Here is a 12,831-nt window from a genome sequence, read left to right as displayed (position 1 = left end):
ACCATGCTTCACCATGGGGGTGGTGTTCTTTTGGTGATGCAAAGTGCTATTTTTGTGCCAAACGTATCTTTTGGAATTGTATGGACAAAAAGTTCAACCTTCATCTCATCAGACCATAACACATTTTCCCACATACTTTTGGGAGACTTGATGTACTGTTTTGCAAATTTTAGCCAGGTCTGGATGTTTTTCTGTGTAAGAAAAGGCTTCTATCTTGCAACCCTACCCCATACCCCAGACATACAGAGAATACGGGAGATTGCTGTCACATGTAGTACACAACCAGTACTTGCCAGAAATTCCTGCAGCTCCTTCAGTGTTGCCGTAGGTCTCTTTGCAGCCTCCCTGATCAGTTTTTATCTTGTCTTTTCATCAATTTTAGAGAGAAGTCCAGTTCTTTGCTATGTCACTATTGTCCCATATTTTCTCCACATTTTGATGACTGTCTTCACTGCGTTCCATGGTACATCCAATGCTGTGGAAATTTTTTTGTACCCTTCTCCTGACTGATACCTTTCAACAATGAGATCCTTTTGATGCTTTATAAGCTCTCTGAGAACCATGGCTTTTGCTTTAGCAGGCAACTGAATATATGTCAGGAAAATTCTACTAGGACTGCTGAACTTTATTTGGGGTTAATCAGAGTCTCTTTAGTTGATAGCAGGTGTGTAGCCAAGAAGACTGAATGTTGTAATTAAATCAAAAGGTGCTTCAACAAAGTATTAGTTTAATAGTGTGCACTCTTATGCAACCACCTTATTGCATGTTTTTTATTGTTTATATTTCCCCTAACAGATTTGATTGTTTTTCAATTGAATTGTACAGGTTATAGGTCACATTAAATATGGGAAAAGTTTTGAAATGATTTATTGTGGTCTCATTTTTTTTATCACAAAAACCTGGCATTTTAACAGGGGTGTGTACACTTTTTATATCTACTCTATATTATGTTCTAAACATTATTAATGCAAGTTTTTCACTCAATAGATGCTGCCAGTGATAGAACATCATGGGAATCTGACCACTTCACACTCGTAGTGGACAGGTAGTCCAGCAGGTTAAGTATGTAAGTGACTGTTATCTATCCTAGAGGGTGGGAGTTTGGCTAACTGAGCACTGACACATGACTTATTTTTACATCATGCTACTGGCAGCTCTGCTTCTGCACCACGTTACTCTTATGTGGGTGCTATATGTACTACTGATGACCCACTGTAGGGAGCACTTTACCCTGGTCTATTTACTGCTATATCCAATGATGATAATGTGGTAAGACTTCTGTTGATTACATAGAACAAACTTTGGCTGGACCTAGGAAGGACTTTCCTGCATGGCTGCATGTGTCATACATCACTGATGACATTGCCCCACATGCACTTCAGCAGAATGGTCTATGTCAGACAACAGCTGTATATCTGCACCTGCATGTGATGGTATGTCCCAACATTTTAGCACCTCATGGACAGGATTACTGTGTGACTGCACAGCAGTGATGCTCTGATAGGGTGCAGTAAACCAGGTCTGGGGTGTCTGTGCCTGCTGCATCCCTGGAATACTATATCAACCACTGTAGTGTAGCCTGCAAGATAGACTTTCTCTGCAACTGGACTCCATGCTGTGTTCCACGCTATAAAATGTATGGTCCGTGTAGCTCACATGGATTCTGATAGAAAACATGACCACAGCTGAGACATTGTACAAATGGCCTTAATAGGCTGTGCCCTGAGATGCATAACACTGTCTGGTTACTGCATGGTATGTTGCAGTTGCTTTCTGGGGTTTATATTATAATGTCGAACTGTGATAAGTTCGAACACCAAAGCACTGAACCTCAAACTCCAAAACGGAATAACTCTGAAAACTCAATACTTCGAAGTTCAAAACTCTGAATGGTTATAGTTGGCCCAAGCATGCATATGCATGAAGTCTCCACTGTGGTGCGATCTCGGAGTTGGTATATTTATGTAAGGGGGGTGGGGGGTGAAGTGTTACTGTGTTGTTACGTTATCGTCCGGTGTGAAGCTGGCTGAACATTGCTTTTTGGTGTTCTGTTTTTCGTAGTTATGAGTTTTCGGAGTTGTTATGTTTCGGAGTTTGCGGTTCGATGTTATGGTATTCGGAGTTATCATCGTTCAATGATATGATATAGACCTGCTTTCTGCATTTGTCTAGGTACAACAGTCTCAGGTATTATACCTGCAGAGATTGGACGTTGCACAGTCACCCCTTGCTTCTGATTAGCTCATAGTGACCCCAAAACACACAGTATTGCCTTAACCTCATGCATAACTGGCCACATCTACTGGGGGTACACTGTCTCACCAACCTGTTAGATGTGATGCTGTGCACACTTCTCAGTTATGCCAATCAGCTAGGGCAAAGGACTACAACTCTTGCATCTGTGTGTGGTAAGGGCAGGCAAAATTTCTTGATCATCCACCTCTTATAAAAGCTGGAGTACCTGTATATAGCTTGGGAAATGATAACACTGTACGTTAAACCCTTACTGACTAATATAGTATTATATATGTAGTGCATGGAGCACAGTGATTACAATCTAATATTCAGAAAAAGACAAACCAGTTAAGCACCAGAGTGGAGTGTAACATGACCTTAACAAATGTTAAGCACCCCCTGCATATGTTATTAAATTTGGGTCTAGTGCCAGGCAGTAAAATATGCCTGTACTGCCCAGCAAATCAAGTGTCAGAAATAAAAGATTTGTTTCTGCATACTGTCTGTATCGGTAACGTCCTCAGCTTCCTCAAACAAACTTATTTGTTAGAGTAACAGGATGTGTTAGCATCTATTTCCTGAAGGACATGAACTGTAAAACTCAAATGTATGTCATTATTTAGTAACTTCAATCCTCAGTGGTTTGTCAGAAACAGCATATTTTTTGAGAAGCAAACAAAAAATGAAGCAATAATCTGGATGTCTTGCAAAAAATCTACAGAATTGAGAGGCATGATTAAGGTAAGTGTAAATGTAACAGACTGGGTTACACTACATCTCTGACAGTGCCTGCCAAGTGTTTTATGGCTTTGAAAGCTAGGAAAACACTTTTCAACTTTTTCCCTGTAACTAGTAGTACAAAAGAGCAGATAAAGCTCCATACATTACAAATAATTATGATAATCTCACCGATCATAACCTTAAATTATGCATTCTCAACATGGATGCCAAGATTCACTTGAGAGGTCAATTCTTTGGCAACCATGTCTCGAACACATAATAAACAGGTTATAATCATGACCCAATCAAAATCATCTATGTTATTCCATACCTTACTATATATACACATTCACTTGACTACTGTACTGTGGTTATTAATATCCACATCTTTTCTTACAGGTTTCATGACTTATCTTAATCTAATGACATCTACAGCAATCATATCATGTATCCATTAGGCTCATCAGTGTCATGCCACAAGGTCCATTTGTGGTGGAGTAGAAGGGAGTGGTGGTGGCTTCACTCTGTTCTCTTCCTCCTCAACGGCATATTCTGGTTCTGTCTCCAGGTCCACCAGTGTCTTGTTGTGAAGTCTACAGAAGATCTTAAACATGTAATAGATCTTAATGAGCATGTACTGGACTGTACCAACAGAAATGCACAGTCATCAGAAATGTGTCTTCTGGTGCCCAAAGATGCACTGTATGATGTTCTGAACATAAAGTTGTGCATATCTGTATGTCTCCTGTACAGCTATCTGGGAAGGATGCAGCCATTACTTCAATGGATATATTTCATCTCCTGATAAATATCCATGGTGTATCAGCCTTGACTCCAGTGCACAGCATGTGGCACTAGAATGACAGACACTGGTATCATGACTGCCCTCTGGATTATGATCAGGTACATCTCTAATGCATTTTTATGCTCACACCAGTCTGTCAGTTCATTGAGTAGTATGCATGCCTACTGAGTTATACATATTCACCATCTATAGCTAGTTTACATATTCCTGCAAGTGTGCTCCAGACCACAAAGGATGCTTGGTGAGTGGCAAACTGTATGGAAGCCTCATTTAATGGGGATTAGTTCCTCCAATGAACTGGAACCTTATGTATTTGTCTGCATCTCCTAACAAGCAATCCAGAAACTGCTACAGGATGTAACGGGCAGATGTCTGAGATATGCCTGTGATGTCTCTACCCCACCCAGTAGGTGTTTGAGAAGTGCGTTTGGCCAGGATGGTCCCAGCTGTTATGAACCTGGTTTGCAGAGCTATACGTCCACTTCTTCTACCTGCTACACTAATTTCCTGACACAGTCAACATCACTCATCCAACATGAGGTTATCTATACTCAACACACTTGGCTAACATCAAAGACTAAAGCAATAATAATTTAATGAATTCTAATCCTACCTTGATTTCCTGTCATGGCACTAGAAACCCAAAAGACTTGGAGAAATTACACTGAGAGAAAATGTATCTCACTGCTCCTGTGTACAGGATCCATGATTGTAACTTTTTATGATGAGGCAAAAACATGCTGTAAGACTGCCAGGTACCTGTATTGTAATGGCAACATCAACAGATGGTATGTGACTAAGAACAAGTGCCAAATTGTCATTTTATTATTCATTTCTGGTGATGTTTACAGGTGTTCCCTCATGCAGTTATATACTTACCCACTTCTGTCTACCTCATTGTGCATAGTTCTTGCCCTTCATGGATCTTGTTTTTTCTTACTGCTACTGTGTTATTTTATGTGCATATACTGTTTTCAAGCCCATTTTACTGACTGCATACTGATCATGAATATTCCAATTTTTTCTCTATAAATCACTTTTGCTTTAGTCTGCAGTACTGGTAGACACCTTGTTTATAACACCCTGAAACATGTTAACATTGTCATTATGTTTTATCTCTTTTGTTACCTCTTAATTGAGATATGTTTACTTTTTGTGTGTGTTAAAAGTAAATAGTTTGCATTTATTGTGCTATTTGGAGGAGACAAGCACAGTTTCAGAGGGACAGCAGAACATCACATGGATCTGCCATATACTGCCTGTTTGGTTTAGTACACTTTGTAAAAAACAAACTGATATAGCTTTTCTGAAGCCCATGTCTCACACTGAATTAATGAGGGACGGTGGTGGACATAGACCTACAAAACAATATGGAGAGGAATTGGGAATGTTGTTCCAAAGAGTGCGGGAGGATGAGATATGAACATATGTCCATCCACATTAGACTTCCTGCAGACTTGTTGCTTTCACTTCTTTGCCGCATTTTGACATTGATTCTAGATGAACACACGTCCAAGGACACCTGTTTCTGAGCTATTTATATGACTGTCAAAAGATTAAATATAGCAAAATATCTTGTTCTGAGTGGTACAAAGGCAACAAGAATTGAGGAATCCAGTCAAACTAGGAACAGGACAAATGTGAGGTCCACTGGTAGCAATATGCAGTGCAGTCATACTTCTACGGCTCTATCCTAGATCATTACCATAGTAAGGGGCAAAGCTAAAACAAACAGAAAGAAGTTCTAACCAGAAGATGCTTTTAAAGAGATTGCTCAAATAGGTTCATAGGTTCATAGGTAGGTACTAGGCTATTGGCCCTAGGGCCTATACAATAAATAAATAAATAAATAAATCTGCTAAAAGATGGGGATGAATTCATATTCAGTCTTAGGATTACAATAATATGTAGCTGTTCCCTGCTGCTGCATGCTATACTGCCATGCCAACAACGATTCATAAAAAATATGGACTAATAACAATACCTGTTTTTTAACTAGGCAGGCCTGCTAGATGAACAGTCCCTTTACAAGGGTGACCTAGGAACAATTTCTTGTTAAGTGACTTGCTCAAGGTCATGCAGTATGTAAACAAGGACTGAGGGCATCAAACCCTGCACTGTAAGAGCTTCAACGTGCAGCCTTAATCTCTGTGCCAACAGCTAAATTAATTATATTATATGATAATGAAGAAATGCAATGTCATTGGGTTGAGACAGGCAGAGTGTGGTTGTGGCAGTGATCTTGTACCTAGTGTGGGTAACTTCAGGATATGGCTTGGCTTCTCTTCCTTAATTGTACATGTTCCATGGAATGCCATTCCAAGAAATTATGTTGTTGTTATCAGGCTCATTTATACCGAGTAACACATCAACATATCTTGAACCTTGGGTACAGGGATCCTGCTTTCTGTGGGTGACCGGTAGATAGCCTCCCATGAATCTAGACTATACTGTGGAGCCTCATTGTACCACAAATGGGTATCTACTTAACTCCATGTATGTAGCTGTATTGTTCCATCATTGTTCTTATGAACATACCTCTCAACCTCTTGGTGCAAGCAATCTGAACAAAGCCTGACATAATGGGGGGACCAAGGCCCAAAAACAAGGACACATTTTATATACTGCTCTTATAAAATTAGAAAGTTACTAGAGTAGCAGGATTTGTGTTAGTATGCATTTTCTGAGGGATATAAATTCTGAAACTCAGATGCATGTCATTATTTAGAGACTTTCATCCTTAGATCATCCCAATGGTTTGTCAAACAAACACAATTTGTATGATGAACAGATCAAATTATGAGGTAAAAATGTGGACATTTGAGAGCTATGCTTTTGAATCATGCAGGAATGTGTTTTTTAGTCTGCATCACACATCAACACACTGCATGATTTCCTACAAGATTTATGCATAGCATTCATTAATCTAAGGTTTGAATCCTCTGAGTTTTCACTTTTTAGTGTGTATGTGGCTCTAAGGAATTTATCACTTCCAAAAGCCCCTAGTATCACCTTTGAAAAGAACTTGGGCAAGCCATTAGGATCACCTGATCATCAAAATGTAATAAATCAATAAAGTTAAAAAATACTGCATTTAAATACTTTTCACACGACTATGTTAATCCATCAGTTAAGGCTCATTTCACATGACTTACAGCAAGAAAGTGAAATTTTAGTTTCATGTCATAATTCTGAATCCTCACTGGCAGAGCATTCTTCCTTCCATTTCAGTCCCTACTCAGCATTCCCTCCAGGATGCAAATATACAGATTAAGTCACACACTTAGGGAAAAATAATCATCGTTACTAATCCTGACTATTCCCAGCTTCCAGTATGTCTGTTCTGCTAGAAGGACTAAGGAAGAAATGTGGTAATAGGCAAACAGTGGCTTTGCTTCCTCTAGTTTTAATGTAAGCCATACTTCTCAATTGCCCAGAACTTTGTAGAATATCCAGGCATTTGTTTTATATTTTTAGCCTGTTTCTCATAAAATGTTTTTTTGTTGTTGTTTTCTGGCAAAGTATATAACAACAATATTCAAAATCTGTCTTGCGTTTGAATTTTTGTCTCCCATTATTTTTGGCTTTGTCAAGAAGTCTAAGAGGTTAAGAGGCATGATGCAAGGTAACTGTATAACATGCCTTCATGAAGGCGGAAATGGAAAATGAAAGAGGAAAAGAGATAGTGTGCAAGTGCTTGACTAAGTACATGAGTTTAAAAATAATTTTATCAAAACCTAATTTCTGCAGTTATTACTGAAGTATTATGTAATTAATATAACTATACCTCCAGATTCGTAAAACAGTATGATTCCCTGGAGACACTTCAGGTGCAACTAATTGTGGGTAGGACACCTATTGAAGTCATTGCCAGCTACAAGACCTCCTCCATGAATCAGGACACCCACTCTACCTACTTGGATCTACTGGAATCCATCAAGATACATCCGAACACGGTAGTTCTGGGTGATTTTAATTACCTATCCATTGACTGGTTAAATTACTCACGCTCAAACACACTTGCCCAAAGGTTCCTTGAGTTCATTAACTCCAATGTCCTGGACCAGCTGGTGGACACCCCAACAAGGGGTGCCACCATCCTGTATCTGGTGCTTACCAATATGGGGACTGCTGTAGCAGCCCCACTGTGAGGTCTTCCCTTGTCAGATCTGACCACAAATCAGTCTATTTCAAAGTAACTATCACACCTGACCCCTCCAGCAGGATCTAAACTTCTCCAAAGCAGATTATATCCTTCTAAGGGGTTGTATAAATAGCTTCAGTGCACCTCCCCCCTCAGATGGAACTGGCAACTATGCTAAGTCCTACACCAATGTTTTTTACAAACAACTGTATAACTGCATTGATGCACCCATACTTGATAGGACCAAAACAAGCACTTCAAGGAAGAGCTAACCTGCTTGATGGACAACTGCCATTAACAGGCTTTACAGCAAGAGGAAGAAATTGTTGTCCAAAAGTAAGAAGGAGCATGCTCTAAACTGGAAACCCTCCCTCCACAGCTTAAACAAGCAAATAAGATTTCTTGTGAAGTCCTCCAAAGCAAACTATGAATCCAAATTAGCGTCCTCAATTAAGGACAACCATAAGGCATTTTTTAGTTATATCTGTAGCCTAAAAGGTAAGACCCAGATTTGCACTGAAATGGTAGTTAATGATACCATATAAACTGAGCCTGCGTACATAGCAAACCTTTAAGCCAACAGGGTCTTTGAAAACATCGCTCCCCTGTCCCCACCACACATAACACATGACATTCAGTCCACCTGTCTCGCAACTTGTATCTCTAGAGAGCAGGTCATATTTGCCCTCTCTAAGGCCAAAAACAGAGCATCATGGGACCTGATAATATCCCAGGCTGTATCCTACATGGGCTCCAACAAGAACTAGCAACACCATTGGGTACTCATTTCAATCATGATCTAAGCACTGGCTTTATCTAGCTGAATGGAAAATGGCCGCCATTATCCCCTTACACAAAGGTGGTGCTTCCACTGACCCCAGGAACTCTATAGACCTATTAGCCTGACTAGCATTATTTGAAAGACCATGAAATGAATCATCATAGACCTTATCAAGAAAGAGATAGGTAATCTCCAAACACTTGACCCTACTCTGTTTGGATTTGTCAAAGGGAGATCATGCCTGTTAAACCTGGTAGACTTCTTCAAGGCAGTCACCAGAGCCCTGAATGAGGGGAAAACTGTGCATACAGCCTACTGGACTGGCCAAGGCTTTTGACACTATTCCCCACGCAGGTATTATTGGCAAACTCACTCAGCTAGATATCAACCCTTATATTGTTAGGTGGGTCACTAACTAGTTCACCAATAGAACCCATACAGTCAAAATAGGGGGAATCCACCTCCAACAGCAAACCATAGCAGTGGTGTTCCACAGAGATCAGTCCTGGGACCTCTACTGTTTGGAATCTATTTCTCCTAAGTACAAGCAAAAACTAAAGGTCTGTGGCCGAAAAAGTTTTCTGACAACTGCAAAAAGGGAGCGGTCATAGAATCCCCAAATGATGTCAACATCCAACAAGAGGGTCTTACGCAAATAAATGATTGGTGCCAAAGTCTTGACCTTAAACTCAGTGCAAGAATATGTATTATCATCTATCATTTCAGTAAGAATGATGTTCCAGCTAGCTACCACATAAATAAAAACACCCTAAGCACGCACTCAGTGGTGAGAGACCTGGACCCACAGGTTGACAACAACCTTACTTTTGATCACTATGTCTCCACAGTGGTAAGAAGGGCATTCTTTAATGCTCTTCTCATAAGTAAGGGCATCACCTCCAGAAAAAAAAGAAGTTATAACCTCCCTGTACTCTTGCCGCATCAGGCCAATAATTGAGTACAATGCCCCTTTTGGTAAGTACCTTTCCAAGCATCTGCACCAATTGCAGAGATCACAAAGGTTTCTCACAAGGAGAATTCAAGGTCTTCAGCATCTGTCCAATGTGGATCAGCTGAAATCACTGTTACTTTACTCCATTTCATACAGACTTCTCACAGGGAATCTCTGCCTTACGTATAAGGCAATCTCTGACTCTGCTTTATTGGAAATGTTGTATATCTGTAAGGCCAATGGCTCACATGTTACTCACTGTAAAGACCTTAATCTGATATGTGACATTAATAGAACTTGCTGGAGGGACAGCTTTGTCTCCCAGAGGCTACCACACCTGTGGAACAGGCTCCAAATTCATGTAAAGCAGAACACCTCTTTGGCCCTCTTCAAGAGTAATCTGGAAGATTGGATGGGTAACCATAAATTCACACTGGTGATTCCACCTGTGTCTCTCTTGGACCCAGGAGATAGGTGCTGATCATGGAAACAAGCTCAGAACTTGGCTAGGCTTGTCATGGTCCTAAGGCCATTAGCCTATGATCCTATGTATATAAATCTAATATTGTATAATTTATCTTTAATAATTCTTTCACAATAATATCTCTAATAGGGTCTATACTTTCTTATTCAGTTTTAGTTTTTCATTATAGCAAAAACAATATATTGAAACTTAGTCTGTTCAACTGGTGGGGTGGGGAAGGGTTAGTGCCTCCCCTACACACCATACCAACCAGTATTTAAATATTCCAGTTCTGAAACTGCACAAAAGTAGGGGGGAAAGGGAAAACTCCATACTTCTGTTAGTAATACCTGAAGGAGCAGCAACCGAGATGCTAACAGAATAGTGAAAAGTCTAACAACCTATCAGCTGACTGATTCAGACACACACACACACACACACACACACACACACACACACATACACACACACAATAAAATGAAATGCAAATTGCCAACAATTTTTTGTACAATGAGCAAGTAATGCAGACTATACTGCAAACTAAGGATCTGCATTCTGACAAAGTAAATGGAACCTATCTGTTACTGACAGTGAGATGTGTGAGGTGTACCTCTTGCTGTTTCTCTTTGTGACCAAAAAATTTGTGAGATTTGTTTTGAATTATTCTGCAAATGTTAGAAGTAAATATCTAAAGGCTGAAGCGCTGTCTTTGATAAATAATTTAGTCTAGTTTATCAGTTTGTTCTCAAGTGCATATTCAAAGCACTTCTGTCATGCCTGCTTTCCCCCTTCAGCTATGATACATGCAGTGCATGCAGTGATGTCTCAATACTTTTATGTATTCTTATGCTATGCCCAGAGCCAGCCAGTAACATTTTTGTTTTTAGTTTTATTTTCCTGTAAAAAGCTTTGTCTGACAGTTAATACAGATTATTAAGACTATGAGCTGTTTCCAAGTGGCTTCCTCTGGTACAGGGTTCAATTTCCTCATCCTTAATTTACTTACTATGAGACCTTACTAAAACAATGAGTGAGAAGGTCACTGAAAAACCAATCAGTAAAAACAAAATAAAAACTCCAGCAAAACTAGAACTTCATTTGCATATATCCCAAGTGCTTCTGATACAAGAAGTTTGGGAGGTCACTCAGTGGAAGTTCTAGCTTTGCTGGATTTTTCATTTTGTCTTTATTGATTACTATGAGACCTTGAACAAAGCACTTAACCAGACAGTACTTTGGGAAACTGGACTAGGCTCCTCAATGGTTCCCTAGCCTGCCTGCCTGATAACTCCCTATGAACGTTATACTGATGTGGAGATTAGAATTTTACACTGGCCAAGACAATAGCAAGATTAAGAGATATTGAAGGAGTGAACCATCTGATTGCTTCTATAATTTGTCTGCTTAAGTAGCTCACAACTCTGTGATGCCCACACACAACCATTCTTTACTTATTTTATTATACATTAAAATCCAAAAAACATTTTAATTAATACTCTTGTGTAATCTGTCTACATATATATATATATATATATATATATATATATATATATATATATATATATATATATATACTTGTGTGTTTATGATTCTGCATATCTGTCAAACCTACAATATCAAGGTGTAGTTCCTAAGAAAGCATTTTAGTGCATGCATTGCAGGGTAGTCAAAATAAAACACATTTCATTCCACTTCAAAGCCCTGCTAATTGTTTCAGTGAAAGAGACAGCCCTTACCACACATAATTTTAATGAATGTACACATGAACCTGGAAAAAGACTGTAGTTTTTGTTTCACTTTACCATCTCACTGCAACAATGTGTATAGGTTGTTGGTCTTATCCCAGAATGCACAGTAATAATCAGCTTCATCATCTGCCTGGACACCAGAGATGGTCAGATGGCTGAGAGTGGCTGATTCCAGGGAACACTTGAATCGGTCAGGGACATCAGAGCCTTTGTAGTTATTACTGTTATCACACTGTGCCAGATACCGTGGGGTATTACCAGGTTTCTGCTGGTGCCACACAGCGTAAGCACTATCAAAGTCATACCCAGTGGTGAGGACACAGGACAGTTTGTGTGTCTGACCCACAGATGCTGACATTGTGGATGGCTGAGTCAGTGTCGGCTGGGCAGTAGTATCTAAAGCAAAACCAAAATAAACAAGTTAATGTAAACAGCTAAAGTTACAAGTTACAGTTTGCTACAATGTAATCCAGTTAAACAATTCAACAGAGACTTACAAGGCCAGTAAACTGTGCCCCACAGGATAAGTATGTGGACCCACTGCATGACAGAGACTTTACAGCCTTTCATTGCTAACTGGATTATGAGGAAATGAGATTAACACATTTCACTGCCCTCTAAAAAGCCTGCTAGAGTCAAACCACTCTACCTTTATGCAAATCATCTCTTTGCTCATAGAAAAGAATTCAGCATATGCAGTTTCCCATGAGAAAACCTCAGAGAGGTCAGGTCTGAACTAATGCCGCTTAACTTAAAGTTAATGATGGGCAGTTCCTTATCTGTAAACATCTGTTCTTTTTAGCAAAGAGAAAACAATTCATTTGTGGAATGTGCGCTGTTGAATAATGCTTTGCTACTCTCTTTTGGTCTTTAGTTAGAAATAGCCGACCAAATAATTTCAAAATTTGTACAGAACATTTATAATGGTGTGTGTAGAATGTATTTTCAGTATGATTGTTTAGATTTTTTTAAACATTTTCCTG

The 12,831-nt window shown here is 39.4% G+C and overlaps 1 gene segment (V, D, J or C); it reads right to left on the bottom strand.

Annotated features, from left to right (window-relative positions):
• Positions 1-3,424: 3,424 nt before the first annotated feature.
• On the bottom strand, positions 3,425-12,424 carry LOC122800304. The segment is given in 3 exon segments: positions 3,425-3,548; positions 11,911-12,244; positions 12,346-12,424. Coding segments are annotated over 3 exon segments (531 nt in total).
• Between the last annotated feature and the right edge of the window lie 407 nt (positions 12,425-12,831).

The sequence above is a fragment of the Protopterus annectens genome, chromosome 4.part0 (genome assembly GCF_019279795.1).
Source record: "Protopterus annectens isolate FY-2018-M chromosome 4.part0, PAN1.0, whole genome shotgun sequence".
Lineage (NCBI taxonomy): Eukaryota > Metazoa > Chordata > Ceratodontiformes > Protopteridae > Protopterus > Protopterus annectens.
The sequence above is the reverse complement of the archived record's forward strand: the minus strand, read 5'-3'. Positions and strand labels throughout refer to the sequence as shown.